The sequence below is a fragment of the Varroa destructor genome, unplaced genomic scaffold (assembly GCF_002443255.2).
Source record: "Varroa destructor unplaced genomic scaffold, Vdes_3.0 BEIS01000005.1, whole genome shotgun sequence".
Classification (NCBI taxonomy): Eukaryota; Metazoa; Arthropoda; class Arachnida; order Mesostigmata; family Varroidae; genus Varroa; species Varroa destructor.
The window spans coordinates 18882416-18905986 of NW_019211458.1; the positions used below are offsets into that span (position 1 = coordinate 18882416).

General features: G+C 41.4%; 1 protein-coding gene across 7 annotated transcripts in view; it reads right to left on the reverse strand.

Moving 5' to 3' along the window:
• Positions 1-23571, reverse strand: part of cnc (NFE2 like bZIP transcription factor cap-n-collar) — a 50682-nt gene that overhangs the window by 14573 nt on the left and 12538 nt on the right. For 5 of the 7 annotated variants that reach the window (XM_022806312.2, XM_022806310.2, XM_086989318.1 and 2 more), the window contains 4 exons: positions 14842-15117; positions 14253-14310; positions 9415-9533; positions 2078-2435 (listed from right to left, as the gene is read on the reverse strand). In XM_022806312.2, coding sequence (XP_022662047.1) covers positions 2078-2435; positions 9415-9533; positions 14253-14310; positions 14842-15117 — 811 coding nt within the window. Of the gene's footprint in view, positions 1-2077; positions 2436-6206; positions 6633-9414; positions 9534-14252; positions 14311-14841; positions 15118-17515; positions 18122-23571 lie in introns of those variants that run through there. The other 2 variants (XM_022806311.2, XM_022806313.2) reach the window with 2 other exon arrangements.

A 23571-nucleotide genomic window follows, 5' to 3' on the forward strand; every position in this document is an offset into this window, starting at 1 on the left:
TAATTGTGGTCAAAGTTTTAATGGAGCAGCATTTTCATAGCACAAAGAAACGGGATCATGATTAGATATGCGTATTCACAATAATTTCTGCAGAAAGTCAAAGGAGATCGTTTGTTGCGAGTGTTAAAAATGCAAATTAGACATTCTGGTTGATACTGTCGTAACAATTGAACACCGCTCAAAAGTTAAGTTTGATTTGCGTTTTCTGTTCGCATCGTTGAAACAGACTAAAATAAGAGCAGATAACACAGTACTATAGGTGATTAGGCTTCGGTGCTAACTAACTAACGTCAGCTCTCAGCTCTAGGTATAGCTCACCCGAGGATCGGCGGGAAACGGTGTATCGCGACGAGCCACAGAAGCTATAAGCTGAACGCATTCACCCTTTCTAGCCGTTGGCGGTACAATTAAAAACAGTAAACCCACGTTGAAGCGAAACCATTCTTGTTAACGCATCGAGCGCTTTATTTGTTCGGTCTACATGATTAAGCTCCCAACTATCATATAGTAATAATAGTATGGATCTTTTATTCACGCTCTGATTATCGTTGAAATACGATGGCATGTTGCATCAGCGGGTTGTTTCCGCGACGTGTTACATACAAATGGGGTTTACGACGGGACGTTTCGGATCGAATCACTGATGTTCAGCTTCTCATTTGTTACGTTACAACTTACGCTGTACTATATTTGCCCACATGTATGTTACAGGCTTGAAAATGTCGGAGCATTTCCATGGCGGCATTACGTATTCATCTTTTAAGAGTAGAATCCGTCTTATTCGCTTGCTTATAACCTTGCAGAGCACAGATGGCTCGATATTGGCTGCATCTGTTTACCGATGACATATGTTCGTGTCAAGCACAAACGTTCGTTTAAACTTTTTAAAACTAAAATTTCCTAAATTGTACAAAAATATGGGGGATGTCCAAGAACTAAATTTTTCCTGCTTTTTGACGGACATCAAGCCGTCAAAATTGTTTTTGAAGAAGGTCTCTATCATTTTGTCTTGTTTCTCTTTGTGGAAGGATGCCTATATGTCTTACGATCTGTATCTTCTAGTTTGTATTTCATCTCTTATATAGGCGTTGACTTTCACCAAGCAGTGATAATTTGTGACCAGCGTTACATTTTGCCAGAACTTCCACGCTTTTACCATCGTATATAGATGTATGTGGATAGGGCAAAAATGAACGAATATTTGTTTCGTAACGAGGTTTCGCCGAGAAGAGTATAGGCACTTGGCTTAGTTTTCCAAGAGACTACCCATTACTTTCGATACGTTCTGCGAGTTTTCACTCTTCCCAGCAAACATCTATGCTATGGCACCATTTTTGATCTAGATTCTTCATTTTTGTTTAGGAAAACTATGTATTTGTTCTGCTTTTTTTAACCGGTGAGCCTAACCGATATCCTTCGAAATGGAAACCATCATTTATTCCGCAGTTTCACCGTTCTGTGATATCATGGCCTTCGTTGGGCATACCTACCCAAACACCGTTGCCACAACAAATTTTACCTTATGCCATATAATAGAAGGTCCATTCTGTTTCTTGGAATCTCCGCGTTTCCAGGAAACACAATAACAAACACCCTCCTCCCTTTCATACCTTTCACCTTTTAGGTTGCGCATTTTACCTGTCCTAAGATAATCTCTTACTTTTTTTTCTAGTATTCTGTTTTCCATAATCTTGAGCTAAAAGGGTACGGCGTAATTTTCTTCTGTCACCATCTTGGCGGTGTCCTGTGTAAATCTTGAATCCTTGAAGATCTTTCGCTCTCAGTAACCACCATTAGTTCTAGTCAGTACTATTCATCATATTTTACTAATCATTTTCCTAACTAAAATAGTGTAGAGCTAATGCAATGTCTCTTCATATTTTCTTCATAGACCATAAGATGCTTTGCTTGATTTAAGCGTGGTTCAAACAAAGTATCGCTCATTTTTTCATGTCGCGAAGTTTAGCTCATTTGTGATCTAGATTGCAAAAGACTGTGTAGTTATCAGACTGGTAAGATCTAGCTTAGTAACGGCCGCCGGTTTTACATGCTATCTTTGCTTATTAAGATCACTTACCTTGCCCTCCACAGCTAGTTTGACAACCAAAACAGTTGGCCGCTTGGGCGTTCTGCTGCTCGCTCATCGAACGGGCATCTTCTGGAACCCCACAAGTAGCGTGGCCATTGCTTACGACACTTTGGTGTATTCCATTTGACACCTGTCCGCTCTGCAGGTTAACCTGTTGAGAGACATTAGCCGATGATGCGAATCCAATAGACGGATCCATTGCCGATGGCAGAGAGGCATTGTGGAGCAGTACACCACTAAATGGGTCTCCTGAGGGGTCTGACCCATTGAGAGATACAGCTGATGACGAGGACCCCATAGAATTTCCGCCTAATCCAGCCCATTCGCCATCTCCGCAAAAAAGTTCCTGTAAAAAACAATGAAATCTTCGTTTAACAAAGCCAAAATAGGCAAGTAAACTGTTTCGTCAAGCGTTCATCGTTCTATTTATAAAAAATTGTTAACAAATTCATTCCTCTTTCGATCGAACAAAAAATTCTACAACCGTCTCATTTAGACTAGCAATCGAAACAAAAAACATTTAGTAAATAAATTTTCGGCTCTTAAATTTACACTGGGACATAAATATGCGTAAAATATAGTAAAATGCAGACAACGAGAAAAATTAAATACTTTTAATAAATCGAATGCTCTTTGATTGGGAAATTCGAATAGCGAAGTGAGATTACTTTTTCAGCTTATAAAAGCAATATTAATGTCGAGTTATCAGAGCAAAAAATAAAATCGCTGATCTTGCTCGTAGCGACATCTATCACTGCCACACTTCTGCACGAAAGGATAACACTTGATTTTGCTCGAGCTTGAACAGTCGTCAGTATTGCTTTCATGCAGAAATTCTATGCTACGTAAACGGATCGGCATCATTTTTATGACCCGTCTTCCTATGTTCACACTGTATATAGTACATAATAATCTATCTATAGAAATCCTTATTACTGTTCGCTGTGGAAGTTTACGTTAACTAGTTACGCCGTTATTGAGAGAGCCGTGGTCAAAATCTCCGCAGTCATTATCTATATATATATATATATATTATTCGACCAAACACTAACTACTTTTCTAGGAAGCCAGTAACACTGACAGCGTTGATTTGTTCCTCGCTTGTGCAGTCTTTGAGTACTGCACAGGAGAACAACAATGGTTGACATCAGTTCTGTCATGGCTGCTTCTATTACAAACGAAGACTATCAAAGCCCGACGATCGACTATGTCAAAAGACCTTCAGCAGGAGTGACACCTCACGAATGAATGACCCGTGAAATCCAGATACCGGCCCGCTTCGTTGCGTCTCCCACCTCACGCGTAGACACAGAGACATATAAAGGCCCTACAGAGACACCTCACGCAACTATCTGCAGTGCACAGACCCCAGTGGGACCATAGGTCTAAGGCTCGGCTCTACGACCCCGAACAGCAACTAAACAAATGTGGGGCAATTTTGAACTGATGAAACTTACAACGTTAAGCGTTCGTGGTCCAAGCGCGCATGGTTTAGTCTAGCGTCTAAAAGAAAACGAACCTGTTGTGCGGTTATGCTTGACCTGAGAAGAGCAGTCTTTGAACGAAACGTAGCGTTAGAACATTTTGATTTAAGTCAAAAATGCTAATAATGCTATACCTCTGTTTTCTATCAATAGATACGCATCTGCAGCTGACACACCTCTTACAAGCGAAAACACAAAAAGATCATATGACACTTGTAGCGTAAATCGTAAATTGGACCGGACACTATTCGAAACAACAAGCCATAAAGGACACGATGATGTACAAGTTATAGATCAAAATAACCCAACTGAAGTCGATCTAAAGCCACGTTTATTAAACCCGAAAAAGCTAATGCCATGGTTGACATAATAACCACATGCTATCAAAATACCCCTCAAAGCTTTAAATAGTGTTACCGAGCTTGGATTAGTGTTAATAGACATAGGGAATTGTAAATCTTCATAGAGGTTTTAAGGATATGTGGAAATATTCATGGACGCTTGTGTTAACGACACTCACGTTAATCCCTACTTAAAAGATATAGGGCAGGGATATTTGAACTGTAGTTAAAAGTTCTCTACGAAAAGAAACGAGAGACCTGTCCTGCTTAAAAAAGGGAAATAGGACAACTCTATTTTGAGCGCCATGAAGATTTCTTTGTGTCGCAACCCTATGTATATGCTTCTACAGAGATAAACCTATGAGGTTATAGCATTCCAAATAATGATCTGCCCAATACATGGACGGTTTAATATGAATGCAATAACGTTCTTGTGAAATTGAACTGTTAGCCTGAACACCTGGGACTGCACCTGAATACTAACCGTTATTACAGCAGGGGGTCCACACAACCTTTCTTCAGCATGACTATGAACTCACTTTACGGTAAAGTTATAGTTTTCACGGTTTATCCCATTGCGCTAGCTGTATTGGAACAAATACTTTTGAGAGTATCACCCCTACTATCTATCGACGGCTATAAACAGGTGCGTCAGCGGTTTCAGGAGAAGATAAAATCCGATTTTTTGACGATGTTAAACTGCTTGAATAAGGCGGGCTGATTTTCGAACTACTACCACGTATATATGTCTGTATTGATCTGTAAACATTTCACAGCTCATACTAGCTGTTAACTTAGAACAGCATGGAAGCTCTAAAGCGACTATATCAGAAGCAAGACAGACGTTTGTACCAAACGTTGAAGGTTTGCTTAGGCTGAATCTTTAATTTTCGTGATATGTAAAACTTTACTTCTACTTACTCTGAAACACATATTGCCTATCCGCTAAATAAAGCCGATCACTATGAAAAGGCCATATGGCACGATATTGCCCGCAAGTATTCTAATTATTTTTGAACTGAAGAACATCTTAGAATTTGATCTGGGCTTGTTATAACCTTTATTGACACTGTAGTGAGGCGCATGTACAATGATGACCCTGAGGCTGGCAGTTGAGTCTCCTCATCCCCGAAACAGCTATTACGAAAAGCGCCAAACCTAATACAAAACATGTCAGTGCAAAAACACGGCTACCCTCTGAGCGAGCACCCGAAATCATAACTGTAGCTTATTATGGCGCTATGCAGCGACAACATAGAGTCTCAGATGAAGCATAATACATCTGGCAAAACCTCGTCAACGTCGAAATAGATATCAACTAAAATAGTCTGATAATACCCCGTCTATCCGTTCGTCGTGAAGAGCCAACGGAAACTGTTCTTGGCATTAGTAGAGGCCAATGGGTGGCAAACAAACGAAACTTAGGCAATGAGGGAACTACTAGTCAACGTGACTTGCAAGTTTCAACACAGTTACAAATAGCATCCGGACTGGGAGAACGAGTATCAACAACATCGAAAAATAACCGTCGAAACAATTGACTGCTCGTCCCTAAGGTGCTGGATAGAGGCGTGATATCATTACAGTATCGACTCGTCGAGACAAACAATGTAAATTGTATATAGATCAGCGCCACGTTTGACATTTTACAGCTTTTGCCTGATAGATCAAAGGGGACTACGTTGGAGGTCACGCTTGGTGCCGGTAACGCCGCAACCGTTTTACAAACGTTGGAAGTTAACGATTACTTTAATCATACCATGTACATATACTCTCGAAATTCGCTTTTTTTATTATTTTTATCACTCTTATGCGCAGGCATTATACGTCAGTGGGTGAAAATTAACGGCAGCCTTGCAAGGTGGTCTTAAGGTGCGGATGTACTGAGAATATTATGCCTGACACAGGAATATTGACAGATTGAGCTAAGTGTTTACAGGTTGTGCTGTGTAGCATAAAAATAAGCTGATTTCTATTTCGCATTTGTCTATAAGAACAGCACGCCGTTTGCATAGGGTTTTTCTCACTAATCCTTTCAGAAACTCATGCATGTAGGAGAACTGCAAATTATGTTGTGCAAATGGCTCGATCTGGCAAAGGTAGAAAATAGCCACACGTATCAAACATAAAATGAAGATGCATCTTCAATAGTTCTTTCTAGCTCGAGCTAGTAATAGATTCAGAGAGCCCAATTTTCATATGACGATAAAATCGAAAAAAAAAATCCGTCTTATACGACATCTCGATGTACGTTTTACAAACTATTGCAGATTGATCTTGCGCGAAGCGTACCTGGGAGACAAGCTGCATTCTGGTGAGTTTAGTCAGTCTGCTATCAGGAAGCAGACTTTGTTCCCAACGGTGAAGTTGTTGAAGGTGGATAGCACTTGTTTGATGTCCTTCCACGTCAACGCCGTCTACGCCAGCGACAAAGTGTTGGGCTTGAACGGACACAGGCGCTTGGGGGTACGCGCCGCCGGCGTGAAGATGCACCTGTTGACCATGGGAATGTGGCATTTGCCGAAGCTGATGATAATGCACATGACTACCATGATACAACAGTGAATGATGGTAGGATCCATTTTGGTAAGATGAACCCTGCTCGCTGAATTCTTGCAAGGGATACTGATACAACGACCGATCAGGACTAAGCATCGGGGACGCGGAAGAATCCTCTGGACCAGTTACACAGCCACCCCCAGCAGATACCGCCGACATTGTGAACAAGTGTTCAATGTTGCACTCAAAGCAGTTTGACGTGGTTACTCGTCACGAACACAACACGAAAAGTGATCTGCACAAGAATATCCAATTCACCATGTGTGTCCTACGCCATGCACTACCCTACACATCATTGGAGGCGTGAGTTCAACAACCTTACCTACGCAATAATCCCAATCATAGCTCTGAAAGGACAAACTTATGAGTGGAGCGTTTGATTGAGAAGAACCCTCTATGCCCTTTTTTAACGGTATAAAATTTTCCGGGGAAGCAGCATCGATTTCAACGTAATTGCAGTTAGAGACTGGTCGTCCCAATGCTTCTATCATTCAAATGAACTTTGACGAAGCCAATACCCCGTTGATGTCGCCAAGGCAAACTTATTCGTCGTCTACAAAGAACAGCTGTACTGCAAGCCACGATCCAGATCGCTGTCCGCTTTATCAACTACTGTGCGCCCTAAACCTCGAACTATACACGGTCGTTCCCTAGACTCGTCCCGCCATTTAGTTGGCCAGCTCGAAAACAACAGGTAGCTATCAATGAGGCGTACAGAACGAAACGACGCTTCGGTTCACCATGGTGTGCTGCTGCTGAAGCCGCTGCTACCACTATGATCGCTTACCGCACCGTGCCCAGCTCAGCATTATCGCCGCAGAATGCTGCAATAGGGCGCCCATCTCACGTCTGTCTCGCTCCGCCCCCGCAGGCGGCCACTGGGTGGGGTCGCCGTAGGCGGGGAGGGCATAGCTTTGTAGCTCCTTTGATTCGGTCCAGCCGTTTTCTAACCTGTTACATAGTGATTAGCTGAGAGTTGCGAGGTCCTATAGGAACGGCCCAATTGTAACCGTAGTCGTAGTCGTTGTCGTTGCTGTAGCAGTAGGAGACAAAAGGAAGCAGCATAAGGACGGTAAGGAGATAGGCTGGGCCTAGAACGACTTCTGCCTCGTCTTCTGTAACTCTACTTGCTTGTCTGGCCTGTGCATAGCCTAACAAAGGTAACGGCAAGTGGAGAAGGAAGGGATCATCGAGAGGAAGATAAGGACGCGTGCCGAACCGGCGCCGAGCGGCGTCGCGTCCGTGGTAGAGAATAGCGATGCCGATGAATGGCAGAAGACGTCCGGGCGTACGAATCAACAGACAGCGAACAGATGGACAGACCTATAGACGACAAACGGGTAAACCGCACGATTGAAGAGGGCATCAGTGGTAAGCCACACGCCCGATCACGCACTAATCGAAGAGTAGGACTAAGAACAATAACGTACCAATACCACTGTTAATATTGACGTCGTCGAGAAGTCGCAGTGATGATGACGATGATGTACATGAAATATACATACAAAGTGAGCGCGTGCTTTCCGCACCCGATCGATCGACCGAACATAGGAGTAGGATGCGCATTCTTGTATTTATTTAATACCTAATACTGCATGTCATGGTAAATAACAAAGATATACGTAAACAAATAATAGTTCATGTAGTCATACTGTAAGTCGTACGCGTCACAGTTACTCCTGACTTGTAGACACGTTCAAATCCGGATGAGACAAATTTCTGTGTTCACCTGTTTGTACGCGCCGCCCAAATGGGTTCTACATGGTGGTTAGGGACACGACGGAACGAAATGCAATGGAAACCTGGAAACATCATATTATCGAAGGAGAAACCAGCTGTCGGTTAACTCCTGGATATGCTGATCGTAAGACGTAATGTGATGACTAAACAACCCTGATTCAAGTTATTCTCTGGCCAATAATAGAAAATTAATGTGGATGAGTCACTAATCCGAACGAAATCAAAAAGATCTATATCTTATCTAGAGTTAAAGAAGCACGACGGAAGTGAAATCAAATTTTGCGTCAAGTACCCGAAATCAGTTCTTAAGAGAAGAACTAAACTCTCGTTGTGACCTGTTCAATGCAGGCCCACCGTTGGGAAGGCTTTAGCTTTACGTTGTACAATTTTACATCACCATAAAAAGTGCTAAATGCTTTCTCATTTGCCAAGATATCACTGTGAGAAAATAGATATTCGCTGTGCTATGACCTATTGCGGATCCCTTTGCAGTACAGAGATCTACATTTCTAAAAGCCTCAATTTATAGCTTGGCCTTTTCTTTAGCATCTACTGTCCCATAAATGTCTTTGTAGCATGACGGCCCTGTCTCCGTATTCCTGTCTCGCTTTGTGTATGGATGTAGAATACAGCAATATTTATGCGGAGGTTTGGCAGACACGAGGACGAATGCGATAACGAGCAGCTAGTACTATATTGGTGCCCTATTGTTGACGGTAATTGCAGTCTAGTGTATATTATTCGAAACTTGGATACTGTTTTGTATGGCTTCTCACGTATGACTTAGTGGACGCTTGTAGTTTGTACCGCTGGCGCCGAGGACCCCCTCCCGCCATGATGATGAATTCGGATTCGTGCCGTCTTTGCCGCTTCCGTGATCAGTTCGCTTTAAGACATACAGAGCCCACACCCATAGTACGAAAATCTTCATGCTGAGCTACGCTAAAAGTTCGAAAGACCACCGGTGCGGAACGACGATAACAGAGAGACAAGTTTTACACGAGTAATAATAGGCTTTCTTTGGAGAAATGTAAGTTTTAGGTAAGCACATCGTTGTAACTGCATTCATTTGTGTGCGTGTAATAGTATATGAGGCTAAATCTTGAATCATCCGATGTTTGTGATCCACTCATGCTGAAGACAAATCCACGGCACTTAAGTTTACTACAAGTTTACAAATAAGATAAAAGCTCATACTCACATCATCGACAACGTCCATAAGCGCATCGAGAAAAGAATCCGACGTAGAGTTACCCGTCAACGAAAGAGTTCCATTCGCTAGTGACGACGGGCCCGGCAGTGGCTCGAAAATGGGCTCACCTGTTGAACGACAGGCGTATTTATTGCTTACTCGCCCACGTTAATGTATAGCTTGCTAACGCAAAAACTGTTTGACCTGTTTCATTTCGAACGCTTCGCTTATTTCAAAGCAGTTCACTGAATCCAGTTTTAAGCATGAATGGAACATATTCAAATGTTCAAGCCATAGCTATCATTTATTTATGAGGTTCTATCCCCGTACCTAAAACGCGTGCGCTCAAATACACACGAAATAAACCGAGCGTACGCGACCATTAAAGGAAGTGATTAACAGGGTCGTGAGTTAAGCTCAGTGGATATTCAGCTTAATTCAACTAATGAGCACAGAAATGATCCCGTTAGTTATCATATGGCCGACCCCTTTACCACTTTTCCGTTTGTACAGCTGGTTGTCAACGTATTGAATCATTGAAGTTCAGCAATATATCAAACATGTAGAAAAAGGGCATACGCATAGACGAATGTCTAGTATAGGCGGTACACATGTACTAAAAGAATCATCTGGGTGAAGTTCTTGCTTAATCATCACCATCGTCAGCAGCAGCTGCAGCAGCTACGGAGTCACATCTAACGGGATAAATATACACTGGTTTCTATTATACACGACCGTAGCCATGCGACGCCGGAAAATCAATAAACAATTGTAGCCACCATTAGCACTAAAGCACGTATTGAAATGTCGTTGCATATCTCGACCTTGCCGCAGTAGCACTTCGCGTAATTTGGGAAAGCAGGCAGTCCGTAGTTCAAGCCATACGGTGTATCCGAGACACCTCTGTGCCAACTCTGCTTGATGTTCCCACACTAATAATTGGCTAGCCATATATAGACGTAAATATTGAACGTCCCGTCGATCGAACGCTGAGAGACGTTTTTCACCGCTTCACAGAATAATTATTCTACACAACCACTATGGCGAATAGGAGTCACTGCTAACGAATTTACTGGCTCCACGACCCTCCAAGTAGAAGGTCCATGAACGTCTATTTGCTTGAGAATGGCGTCAATCACACCATCGAATATAAGCTCACGTATCTAAGAGAACGGGCGAAAGAATAAAATCGAATAAAAGCTTATTTAAGCTTCCGTAGAGAGACACGTTTGACACGACACATAGCTAACAATAGACCGTAAAGGAAGTTTGAGCAATAACGCAACAGGAAACTAAGGTATGACTTAATTGACTCGACAAACACTAGAACAGATATGCACGAAAAGGCAAATTCGGAGTAGGCTAAAAGGGTTATTTGCTGCGAACTTTTTCAAGCGACAGATTCTCCCTTGTGCAACGCCGAAACCAAAAGGCTGCTGTAATACACTCGCAGCCTCCCTTCTTCTCCCTCTCATTTTGCCCTTCCTCTCTCTCGTTTTCCTGCTGTGTCAACTCGATACACATTGGTCAACGGTAACGAAACATCGTCTTCTTGCAATATTCCTACATGAGTCAGCAAATATTTCGAACCAATGCACTGTCACTTCAGCAGCAGATGATGCTTTTTGATATCATTGCTTAATGATCGGTTGCGCCCTCTACATTTTGATGGATGAGATAGCAGATTAAATGGAAGAATTGACAGGTGTAACAGTTAAATAGGTTCCAGGTCAGCCGCAGTTGATTGTTGTGCCTCTTTGAAATGCAATTAAGTCCAGCTTACAGACTCGCCGACACAACCGACGTTTAGGGCACGTATTCGAAACATAGTGCAGTGCAGGGTTTTTTAGAAAAAAAATCAACGCAGGTAAGATCAATAATACAAGTTTAATGGTGACGCAGTGCAACGGCTGACAGCTGTGACAGAAATAAGATGGAAAAAAACAGCTAACTGAGAATAGCACATCATGCACGGCTTAGGCGGCCCGTACGTGAAGTGCGTTTCCGAGAAGGGCTTAGCTAACAGATGCTTGTTCAGATGCTGATACCATAATTAAAACTCTGAACGATGCAAAGTCTTCCGTGGCAAACGTGCTAAACGCATGTTAAACAGCCGTGAAAAATCGTTCGATTGGTGCTAAAGCCAACTTCATGTAAAGGGCCTTTGGGTACAATCACTGTTGGCAATCAAGCTCAGCAAGCTAAATATGTTCTCGGTACAGCCTTCGATACGCTGCCTTATCCTATCGTATGCTGTAGAAGAGCCGTTGTAGGATACTTTCGGACACTGAAAGCATTATAAAAGTGCTAAAAGCTGGCACTTCGCGAATCATATGTATGTCCATGATTTAAAAAGAGCGTTTCTATATTTAAGTTTACGTAATTTAAGCAAGCCCATACAAATTAGCAGAGGTAGTTGAGGCTACATAAGAAAAAGTGTAAGGCGGCCTGGATTAAGTGATTAATGTGATCTTCTTTGTGTGGCCATGGTTGACCATAAACAGGCTTCTATGATTGAAATTGTAACGTTCGCAAATAATTACTATGACATATTATTAGCATGTCATTATATATATTTTTCGAAGAAGAAATTTAGGCACGACCCGCAGACCGGATAGCCAAGAGATGATACGAAAAAACAATGTAGGCCTATGTTGATTCGAACTCGGATATACACAGACTTGTTTCGTAATGGGAACCAGTCATCTGATAGAATGCCTAACGGCGATACGGGACGTGGAACATAGAAGACTGCCCTTCGCGGGTTTCGGCGGAGAAGCGAAGTTGGCTCAATTATGGAATATCTCCGCGGTAATACCTCATGGCTCAGATTTAAAATGATTCAATATACAAAGCATAAAAAACAAAAGTCAGCCTCAAGCGGAACGAAAAACAAGACAACGATGTCTTACATTGGACACAACTATGTAAGTCCAGTGGAATCCTCATAAAATTAGTTCTCGCTAACACCAAAAAATTATTTAAACCACGTTTTTACTAAATAGGTTCGTAAACTAATTTTCGAATGGTCATTAACAAAAAGATAAAACTATTATGAGTCCATTCTGGCTACGCAATGTTTTTGCTTTTATGGCTTCGGGCAGGTATAATACTCAGGGAAAAGTATTCAGTAGGTCCACCCACTTTATTTACACGAAAAACACTGTTCGCAGTAATTTTAGGTATGACATCATAAGTCTACTTCTATGCGTAGTGAAAGAGCTGCCGAAGACGACCCTGATAATTGCCAGATAACTTTCCCGCTACGAGTGTCTTGCTACGATGCACAGGCTCAATCTGCGCAGGTATTTTTTTTATATGACCCTTAATATAATAAGTTTTGCAAGGAATGAACTGGTGGAAAATAATTGCAAAGGGCGAAAGGAAGTCCATATGTCTGTGTACTTTTTGTGAACGAGGTCTGATCATACGAGGTTGCATAACGACAGAGATTTTTTATTAGAAACCTGTTACAAAGATAACTGATTAAACATGTAGACCGCCGACAACAAAAAGATACGACAGTCGAGACTTTTACAAAATAGCTAGCGAGAGTAAAACTCAAGATGAAGAACTGTAAAGACTACACGATTTTTCTCTAAAAAAAAAAAAAAAGGTTAATTTCGATGTTGTTTAACACAGAGTTCCTCAAAGATCGCGTAACGTTAACATCGTCGCCTACTTGTTAGACAGAAAGAGTTTCACGCCACTCGCCAAAAACCTTCTGCTGCTCGTAGTATAGATAACTGAATCATTTAAGTGTGAATTACGCAGGAGGAAAGATCTTACTCAGCCATGATATTACACATGTCGATAAGTCTCCTCAGAGTAATTGAAATATCATGGCCATCACTGAGTCACAAAGCATAGCCACACATATAGCATGAACTTCATAGTGATAAATGAGGTTTAGGAAATAAATAGGTTTGCGTTTGCGGCCTCAGTGCATTTCTGTAATATTAATTGGCAGCAATACTACGTAATTAAACGTAATGACCAGGGGGAATGCAATTGGGCGAACTTGAAATATTAATACACTAATATGCCGATTTAATTTTAAAGCTTATATTCTGTTTCCTCAAAATCGCCTTTGGGGAAAGATCGACTTTTCTCCGTCAGGGAAACGATAAATAGTACAATAGAATTAGATCAGCTCAGCTATATATAATAGTATAATCCAGTCTGCTCCATTAAAAAGGATTATGTTTATAGAGCATGGGAATGTGGTTACTGTTTCCATTATAATTTGTATTTTTGTTACCCTTTCTACGTTATTTCCTGGAATAAATATTTCATTTAATATTATATGGGTCTGTGTGCGGATGGGATGCTCAGCTAACCAAGAAGTACGGCCTTTCATATGTTTTACCTACTTTTACACTTCATATATTTGACAATTTAGCATCGACTTTCATTCGATTCCTGACGATAAATACAAATTGATATCATATAGTTTTAACAGCACTTAGTTTGGGACTTAGTCCTCTGTCCTATAATAGATTTAACGAAGCCTCAACGATTCGAAGGCTGTGAATGCAACTTCGCACAGCCTTCGAGGCTGCAAACAAACGTCTACCTTAGAAAGAGAACGGCCACTTCGTCACATCGGAGAACTACACCAATCTCATTTATACATATGCACAATGTATTTTAAAGCTTTAACGCGTATCACCCGCCTACCGCGCCCAAGCTACGTGCAATCGAGGTGCAGGCACTGCTTTTAATAGCCCAACTCGCCTTATTCAAAATGCATCGCCCGCTTGCATGATGGTAGAAGTCTCGCGGTAACCTTGCTTCTCCGTACTTCTTAAGTAGTGTACTTCACTGAAGATAAACAAACATCTTACCAGTCTCAGTGTCGATGGAAATGCGGTGGGGCTCGTGCACTTCGACTTCATATCCTTTCTGTAAACGAGCAAATACAAGAAACGTACATGTTCGTTCCCAATTAATTACTGCTAGAAATTTTAGAAAATTAAAGAATAGAAAGAAAGGCATGTACATATATTTCTATCGAAAAAGTGGGAGTCCCTTTGGAATCAAGTGCGCATATAATAGAACCTTATCTACATTAAAGAATAGCATTCCAAGCCAGAAGTTAGTCATGTGTAAGATCTCTAGAACCATGGTGATGTATTCGACGTCGGTCTTCGTTTTATTTTTGAGAAACATTACATTTTTTGCCCTTATTTAACAAATAAAACATTTAACTACAATTACTTTAAAACAGGAAAGAGCCCTGTCTCTCTACTTTCTCCCTCTATGTCCCAACAAAAAAAAAGACTATGAAAAAACGTTTTAAAATAATTTCCATTTAAGCTAGGTATGATCATTGAGAATTATATTCCTGAGGTTCTCAATAATTTGTTCAGGATAGTCATTACGATGTTAGGTAAAAAAAGAATATCTAACTGTACGAAATATGCAGAAGTATACCTTGATAGGTTTGTCGGCAGTAGAAGTGGCAAAATATTGGCCTGTTGAGGATAGCGCTTGCTGGTTCTGAGGGTCCAACTGTTGCTGAGGTCCGAATGGTGTGATAGGAGTGGGGAACGCCTTGGGCTGGCCAGCTGTTGACGCGGGAAACGTGGTTAGCGAATTTACCGGGTGCTGTTGAACTGGGCTAGCAGTATTTTGTACTGGCCGATAGTCCTCTAACGGGATACCCAAATCCACGTCTTGTTTCCACAGGATTTCGATTAGATCTGCGTCCTAGAATGAGAAATAGTCAGGAGACAACACCAAGGAGGAATGCTTGGTTAGTAAGCGATAATAATAATAGAAGAGGTGGTTGTGGCGGAAGGGAAAAGTCAAGTACAGAATACTACGGAAACACCTGCTTGCGCACTGACGCGCTAACACCGAAAGGAGAGACAAAAACAAAAGTAGAAACTACAACCCTAGTACTAATACGTCTGGATTTGTTAGAACTCATGTAAAAAAAAACTCTGAAGTTATATGCATTTAGATAAATCAGCATAGGCAAATTACCCAGGTTTGAAAATCTTATTTTTAAATTATCCCTCCAACTTCACAAAGTAATTAGAAACTAAATATGTATGTTCACGATATATTCAATAATCAACTAAGGCAATATCCTAACTTTTCTCGAAATGCATAACATATAAAGAAGCCAATTATTTTATAAGGGACATAAATAAAAAGCCCTACTCTAATTAACATAAAATAAAAAGCACCACATGATAATTCCGAATTGAAAATCAAGGTGTTTTGATGCAAATTTGTATTTCTCTATCCTAGCTTGCCGCACATACGCTTACCTCAACCCGCTAGCGGCTATTTACAAACTATTTTTGCCTAAGCTGTTACCGTACAGTATACAGTAATAAACGCCACATTTATGGAAATCACTACTTTTCCACTAGGTCTGTATATACAATGCACTTTTGTAGAATACAAAAATAAATTTATCGACTGTTTTTGGGTACAAAAATCTCATTGCAAATTAAAGTTGCCGTCGAAAAAAATACAGGATTTATTTCGCCTTCAGATTTTTTTATGCCTTCATTAAGAATATAATGGAATAGCTCAAGTAGTTCTAGATAATACTACCATCAGCTAAGTCAGCACCTTTTCCGACAAAAAAGCAGTAGTTAGTTATTTAAAAGAAAATAAAGATAAAAGTAATACGGATAAAATATCTATGCGATTCCAAAGGCAGTTGAAAAAAAGCTCACATATAAGTCTTTTTTCGGCTGTCTTTTGAATTGCGCAGATATTTGATCCGTATTTTTTTTTAGTTAGCGAACGCGGTGCTATAGACACTCCTAATGCCGCTTTACACTGAAATGGGTTCTAGGTGGCAACCCCCGTCATGGGAATGCCTTTTTTTATTTAATTTTATAAAAAGTCAACGTGTAACTCTCTTTTAACTGCATTTGAAAACATTCAAGAAAGTATAAGGCATGCAAGCAATGCCTATAACAATAATTTTCCTCGTACCCGACGGAGGATTTTCCAGACGTCAGCGTGTCTAACCAAGGTTTTAAAGTTTTCTCTATCCTCATACAAGTTGGCACCAGTACTACATCTCGGAACGAAATCCAGTGCCAAAATATTTAGTACTTAGCAAAAAAATTATTTAGTTGAACAAAAGTAACACATAAGCAGCTACAAAGGTTCTCTTTCATGTAACATACACGCATACATCGCAACACAACGAAATTCTTTGACACTGAAATAGACGGCAGGCTAAAGGCCGCGGTGCCGAACGCACGGACAGGTCAACGCCACGACCGCTCGTTATCATAAACAAACCAACAACTGCAGCACCAGCCGCTGCTGAAATAGCAACGATCAAAATCAGAACCAGCCACAGAATAGCCCATAATATCTTGGTCGTCACCGCAGGATTTTCTGCTACATATAGATTTTCCTCCACGTAGGTGAACAACCCAGGAGCGACTATCCTACGCAGTAGCCAGGCATCACAGCATGCTCAAGCGTGTTGTATCCCATCATACTTTCTGTCAGTGCGCTGAGAAGCCATCGAATAAAGTTTTACGACACCAGTTAGCGAGCGAAACTTTGAAATACAAAATGAAGAGTACTAGATGGCGAGCGACGCTAATGAAATAGTTCACCGATATATATATATATATACAGAGAGAGAGAGGGAGAGAGAGAGAGAGAGAGAGAGAGAGAGAGAGAGAGAGAGAGAGAGAGAGAGAGAGAGAGCATTTTATCGATTATGACCAGTTTGAATGCCACGGTGCTATAAGAATTCGACAACACTGATAGCCAGCCCAGCATATGTCCCAACCGGTTCGACATTTGTGCGTTGGCACTCTGAAGAAATATAAAATATGACAGCCGAAATGTTTAATCTATAACAGTTGTTGGTTATTTCTACCAAGCGGTGCACAAAAGATGCATCCTTCATGGTTGTGTTTGTATATGAACATATCATGAGCATAACGTGTGAGCGGTATAGAACGAAACGACCTCTCATGTCGCACACCGCTCCTTAACAAAGGACAATGTCTACCTATTGGCACGCTATTGAAACAAAGGGGTCAGTAGGCGTAAACTACATCTTTTGGTTATGCTAATTTCAAAGGTGTGTTCCGGCAGCCAGGTGTTAACGCACCTTGAGATCGAATGAAAAGAACTCCTTAGGAGGGTCGTGCGGAAGGGGGCTAGCACGTTCAGCACGTAAGGGCGCCGATCCCCACCAACGTTCATTGGCGCCATCAGACAACCTCTTCATCGATAGGCACCTTACTCCGGACATTGTTGTTGGTTTGTTCGTCAAAATGTTGCCGCACCCTTTAGTCGGACGTATCTGGACACGTTCACAAAGATCGTAGCGCCACTTCAGATACGGCTGACAGCTTGACGTACGTGTGTCGCTCTTTGCTTTAACAAATGTTCCTCCGATTACTGCTAACCACTGGCGTAGACCGCAGTGTTCCCGGCTCAGCTTGGCGGATAGAGATTGTTCCAAGTAGTTTGGATACTGGTAAAGGACTCGCCCTTCACCATACCCAAGCCGATTGCCACCAGGTGACAGCCACTACACCTCAACAGAGCAGGCGATCGAGGAAGATACGGCATCGATGGACGAGCTGACGGATGCTTGTGTGCTGGCTCCGTTATATAGGCTGCACGTCACATGGCGGTACGCCTTCACATACACCTAAACGTGCACATTTCATGTGATATTGACGACAGAGGATACCGTGCACATACATGGAATATCGACGATTCCATCACAAGCGCATCGCAAGGGTGTTCCGCTCTTGAAATGGCAATTTGGCCGATCGCTCTGAACTGAAGTCCGTCCAAGGACGGAGTTGTGTGTGCGCTGTCTTTCAGAATTAAAGGCGTACGAACTTATCGTTAACGAATTGCGCAAGAGGGTTCAAAACGTTTTTTGCAGTTGTGCCGAACTGTTTTACTGTCTTAACGCCATACTGTGATACATACACAATAGACATTTAAGGTTCTTGCTATCGAGTACCGAACAGCTATTCCCTAGCTCGAACCCCATAAGATGATACAGACATTTGAAACACATTCGCGGTACTAACTTCATCTGTTAATGTTATTTACAGTAAACGAAACATATCCAAGTGATCTATCATAAGCTAAAAAGCTTAGTTTTAAAGACGCGTTACAAGTTATATGCGGTATAGCACAGACGTCTGCTAAAGCGAACAAAAACATTGTCAACCGCTTGATGGATGGTGCCTCTAGTTAGCAGCTAGTTTTAATGTCGTTTGTTCGTCCAACTTTATTAGAACATTTTTAGGAGCATGTGGAAGTTTTTCCTAAGGAGAGTTTCACTAAAGGCACTGAATCGGATCGTTCGAAGTATAAACGCTTCATAAATTTTATATTAAATTCTGTTATACTTGCCCCCTGTGCCGCTGAGAACTAACACAGTTGTCTCCTAGATTGTACTGTAGCCAAGCCAAATAGATCTGATAATTTGGTCTTAGCCTGCTGATAAAATTATTGACATATTATTTTGACACTATAAGAAATATCCGTGTACCAAGCATTTCGCTTTGTATAATGAAATTTTTTTAAAAATTTTTACAGTGTGTAGATAGCGATAATTACACAGGCAACAACTTATGGCACCAATTTTGGGTCTGAAAACAAATGTCATACCAAGACGTCGCGACCACCATGTCAAGATCGAAGAGCGATACCGGCGAAAAATAAATACACGCCAACCAGACTGCTCGGCTCATGAAGACCACTGTAGCATGTAGCCGCTGAGGCTACAACACTTAACCAGCGACGGTCAAATAAGCTAGTCGAGGCTTTCTGCACGCACGCCTACTCTGGTCGCTGGCCCTGTTTCTTTCTTTTCCTATCTTTCTCTACCTTCCCGAATCTCTCTCATTCGGCACTGCGTTGGCCAATACAACCCTTCCAATGTAAACAGGCCACGAGGGAACAGCGCGACCCAGTCTGTGGCCATGAACTTGATCGTCACCTGTCAGTGCCCGGTGAAGCGCTAATAAAGGCCCGAGGCAACGAGACAAAAGCCCGATCGAATAAACCGACGTCGTTATGGAACGACAGGACAGACAAATATATTAGCGGATCCATTGACGATCACGTGGAATAGTAGCATAAGCAGTTCAAGTAATGGTAAAAATAATAGATACGCTAAACGACCCTAATTGCATTGTCAGCAGGTGTGACAGGAAAACAGCATCTATTGTTTAGCACAACGTAAATGCTAGAATTGATGGTGTCGCTACGATAGTTCAGTTCAGAAAGAAATTACTAAACGATTATACGAACATAATGATAAACAAACATCTCTTCGTATTTACATCTTTTTTTTTTTTTCACTTTGATCACTAAACTAAAGCCACGTCAATAATACGCAAAAACTACTGAGGAACAGTGCATCACCTTGTCAGATCACGCATATGTCAGTAAATGCGGTAGCTTCGGAGATTTTGAATTTAAATGTTTGGAAAGAGGACGATGCTTCGCAAGAATAATAAGTTCCCTGGCAGATCCACTCACCATTTAACAGCATCGCATTTGCCTTTAGGGACGATATTATCTCAAGCTTAGATAACACAACGCTTTTTCCTGCGGACTGAATCGCAGTTTTCAACGCCGGCTCACTCAAGATCCGCTGATCAATTTTTGCTGATTTTCTCAGGCATTGACCTCGTCATGTGAACACAGAAAGAGGGGTCGAAATCTTCCACATCATCCGAATCACCCGTTCAACTTCATAACGATCCTTTACTTTTAAACGAGTAAAAGATTATATAGATTTAAATGTGTTGACTATTTCGAAAACGGCTGTCGTCGTTTTTGAGCGCAGGCTTGGCTTGGCGAAAAACTTTACGGTGATAACGATATGGATAGGCAATGGACGTTTCTTATGCTAAAAAATATAAACTTCTTAATGCCTTTCGATGTAAACTTAGGAAAGATCAACGAATCAAATGGTCTTCTCAAAAATAGCATTTTGAGCATCGACAGATTTTCCAAATGGTTAATTCCTTCAGTCAGGTTTCCACGCTCTATATTTAAGGAACAAAATTCAAGGGACGGTTGAAACACATTGATTTTTCTCGTTAAATCGAACATGGCGTTGTATTTGATATTTCCACTTCGCTCACTTGAACTTTAAAAATTACGTTTCTCCTCGAAATAACGGAATGACCAATGACGTTTTAGCGTACCAACCCATAGCATTGTTACAGCTTAATAGCCGTAGGAGCAGGGGCTAGTTAATACAGCAGTGTAGGACAGTTGCGATTGAATAGGACACACGGTAAATAGGACACCACAGTCGAATATCCTGGAAAGCCATTAGTTAATGCGTTAGTATGCAGACGAGTTTAAAGTACCTGTGGGACGTTGTGGGATTTTTGGATTCCGTATAGTGAAACGTTCGAATCAGAGCAACTGAAGTAACGTCATCGAATAACTAGGGCAGGATAATAAAATAACGCAGCGTGACGATGTAGTGGGTTTATTAATCTCAGTTAAACGACAACAGACGCAGGCCAGACGAACAACCGAGCTTCAAGACAGTGTTCCAAGTGAAGCAGACCGGAATTTGTAATCGATCATGTGGTATAAGGCCCGGTGTGTATGCTTAGTATGGATCATGTTCAAGAAGACGACAAGCTACCCTATGAGCCTGGGTGTTCAAAGTTAGCTAAAGATGATTCAATGTGCATATATAGTAACAGTAGTTTCTACGCAGTTTGACTGGTAATATAAACCCAAGGTTCCATATAAAGGAAAGGAAAGGAAAGGACGGGGAAGGAAAATACTGCATCAGCAAGTTTTTTGGCGGTACATAATATTTAACAGGGGAGCATTGAGAGCAAATGGCGACAATCAAGTCACGCCACTTATGTAAACGTCAGTAAACTATATTTAAAATATATTTATTGCCTATATTTAAAATTAGAATAATGGCATTTGGAAACAACTGTTTCAGTTATAACTTTTAGTTACAATGGATAGTTACAGCTTCAATATACAACTAAAACCCCTTAACAGTCGTTTGCTAGAATCGACAAACGCTGTTCATTTATTCAATGTATTTTGATAACATTCGCCGCTCTATTAGACAAAAACATACAGCAGCTTATAAAATTATATTGAAATCGGGTCTTTTCAACTGGAGTTTTCACGCACACACAAAATCATGATATTTAATTCGAAAAGAACTGACCATCGTTTCCTGCTTCCCCTAGCCGCGAAATTCTATCGCAAAGGACTTGCGGCGGTAACACGTACGACAATATCGATCTGTTTCCTTCTGGTCCTAGGTGTGCATCTGTCTGATCACTATAACAACAGACAAACGAAAGGGGTACCTGGCCTGGTTGAGATCCTACTTTACTCTGTGACTAATGACTCTTCTTCTGATAGATTTTTGCGTGTTTCACGTCCGGTACTCTTCTTCAAGTAAGTGCAGTCTTACGCTTGATCATAATTTTGGCACGCCGCAAAAACGGTCAAAAAACGACTGGCTAGTGTTGTTATAGCTAATTCGATATCAAACCAGTGAAAACGAACCAGCTAAAGCAGATGCGTCTATCGCTTTCCAATACAGAAACTGCAAACCTCCCGACGACTGGGATTCTGACAGCGGCAGCGTGGAAACGAGAGTCACTCGGTTGTACTACAAAGGTAGCAGCGGAACTGCGAATTACCTCATAACTCCGTTGCACAGGGTACTCTATCACCCATGTATGGTAACACTATTGACGAGTGATAATCCACGACGAGTTGGCTGCCTACGTGACAGCTGGAGGAAATGGGATAGAACGAGGACTAGCTTACAATGCGAGGTCACCTTTGTGGTTAGCGTTTCACGCTGTCCTTGTCGCAACAGCTGAAGCAGCAGAAGCAGCAGCGGTAGTCTACGGAAGCTTTCACCTTGCTTTCAGCATTGTATGGCGGAACACAGCGTACGATGGGAAATAATAGTAATAATAATGGTGCAATAAAAATCAAGCCAACAAATAGCGCAAGTCTGCAGCTGAACAAAAAAAAAAAAGGCTACAACAGATTCAGATTAACTCGATGCAGAGATTACATTCGAGTAAAAATGAAAACTATTGCAAGGGACAGCCGCCGTTATAAACAAAATGGGGTCAAACGACGACAGAAGGAACAACAATAATAACAAACTAAACGATATATATCTATGGTCTAGCCATCTTGATCATCCAAGTTGACGTCTTGGCCTTTGCATCATATCAACTTTTGAGAGCTGCAGCTTGTCCACCTCTCATGCCCTAATCTTCAACCGCAATAGACGTATATTGATCATCGTAATAGATTACGATGATCGTTCATGGACAGTGCTTTTTGCTGTGCGGTAAAGCTGGTCGATATGCTAGCAAACGTGAAAAAACCTAAGGTAGTAAACGAAACTGGGATCCTCAATGCTGACATTACCTTTTCTAGCGTGGCTAAGTAGGAGGTGTCTTTGATATTTTGTCGTTTTTCATTAACATAGCGCCCTTTAAGAATGAAACATGTATCGCGCGTTTTGTCACTAGTTACGCTAGCTAAGCCAAACCAGTGGAACGAGAACTTGTTGAATAAAAAGAAAGAGCATGGTTACCGCCACATTTGGACACACGATTGATGCCAGGTGACGGAATGCCTGACGACGAGTAAAAGATCAGTTCTCTGCGATTAACTCGTTAACCGTTAACCAATGGACCCTAACCAAAGTCAGCGCGACGGAGACCTCATACTAACGAAGCAACTCGCGAAAGCTGCACATACAAATGATTTCGCAAGCTCATAAAAACACACATACACAGTCATGTTCAGCCACCATGAAGCCAGAAATGATGAGCAAGACATTAAAAGAAAAACAGAGGGAAAGCATAATGAAATTAAAGTTATTGTCAGATCATCAGAAGGTAATGTAATTATATAATACTGATGCTTAAAGAGGATGCTAGCCGCCACTCTGAGTGATAACAAAGATTACCAGTTCACAATCAAGTCAACGAGAATGTTTTATGCATAATTTAGGTCAAACATCTTTTCTGTGCCAAAACATTTCCTCGTGTTAAGGATTCGTAAGTAGAGATAATTAAAAGCAGTTATGACTGTTTCCATGATGGTCCACACATATATATGTAAACGAGACGTGAAACACTCTATTCTATTATAATA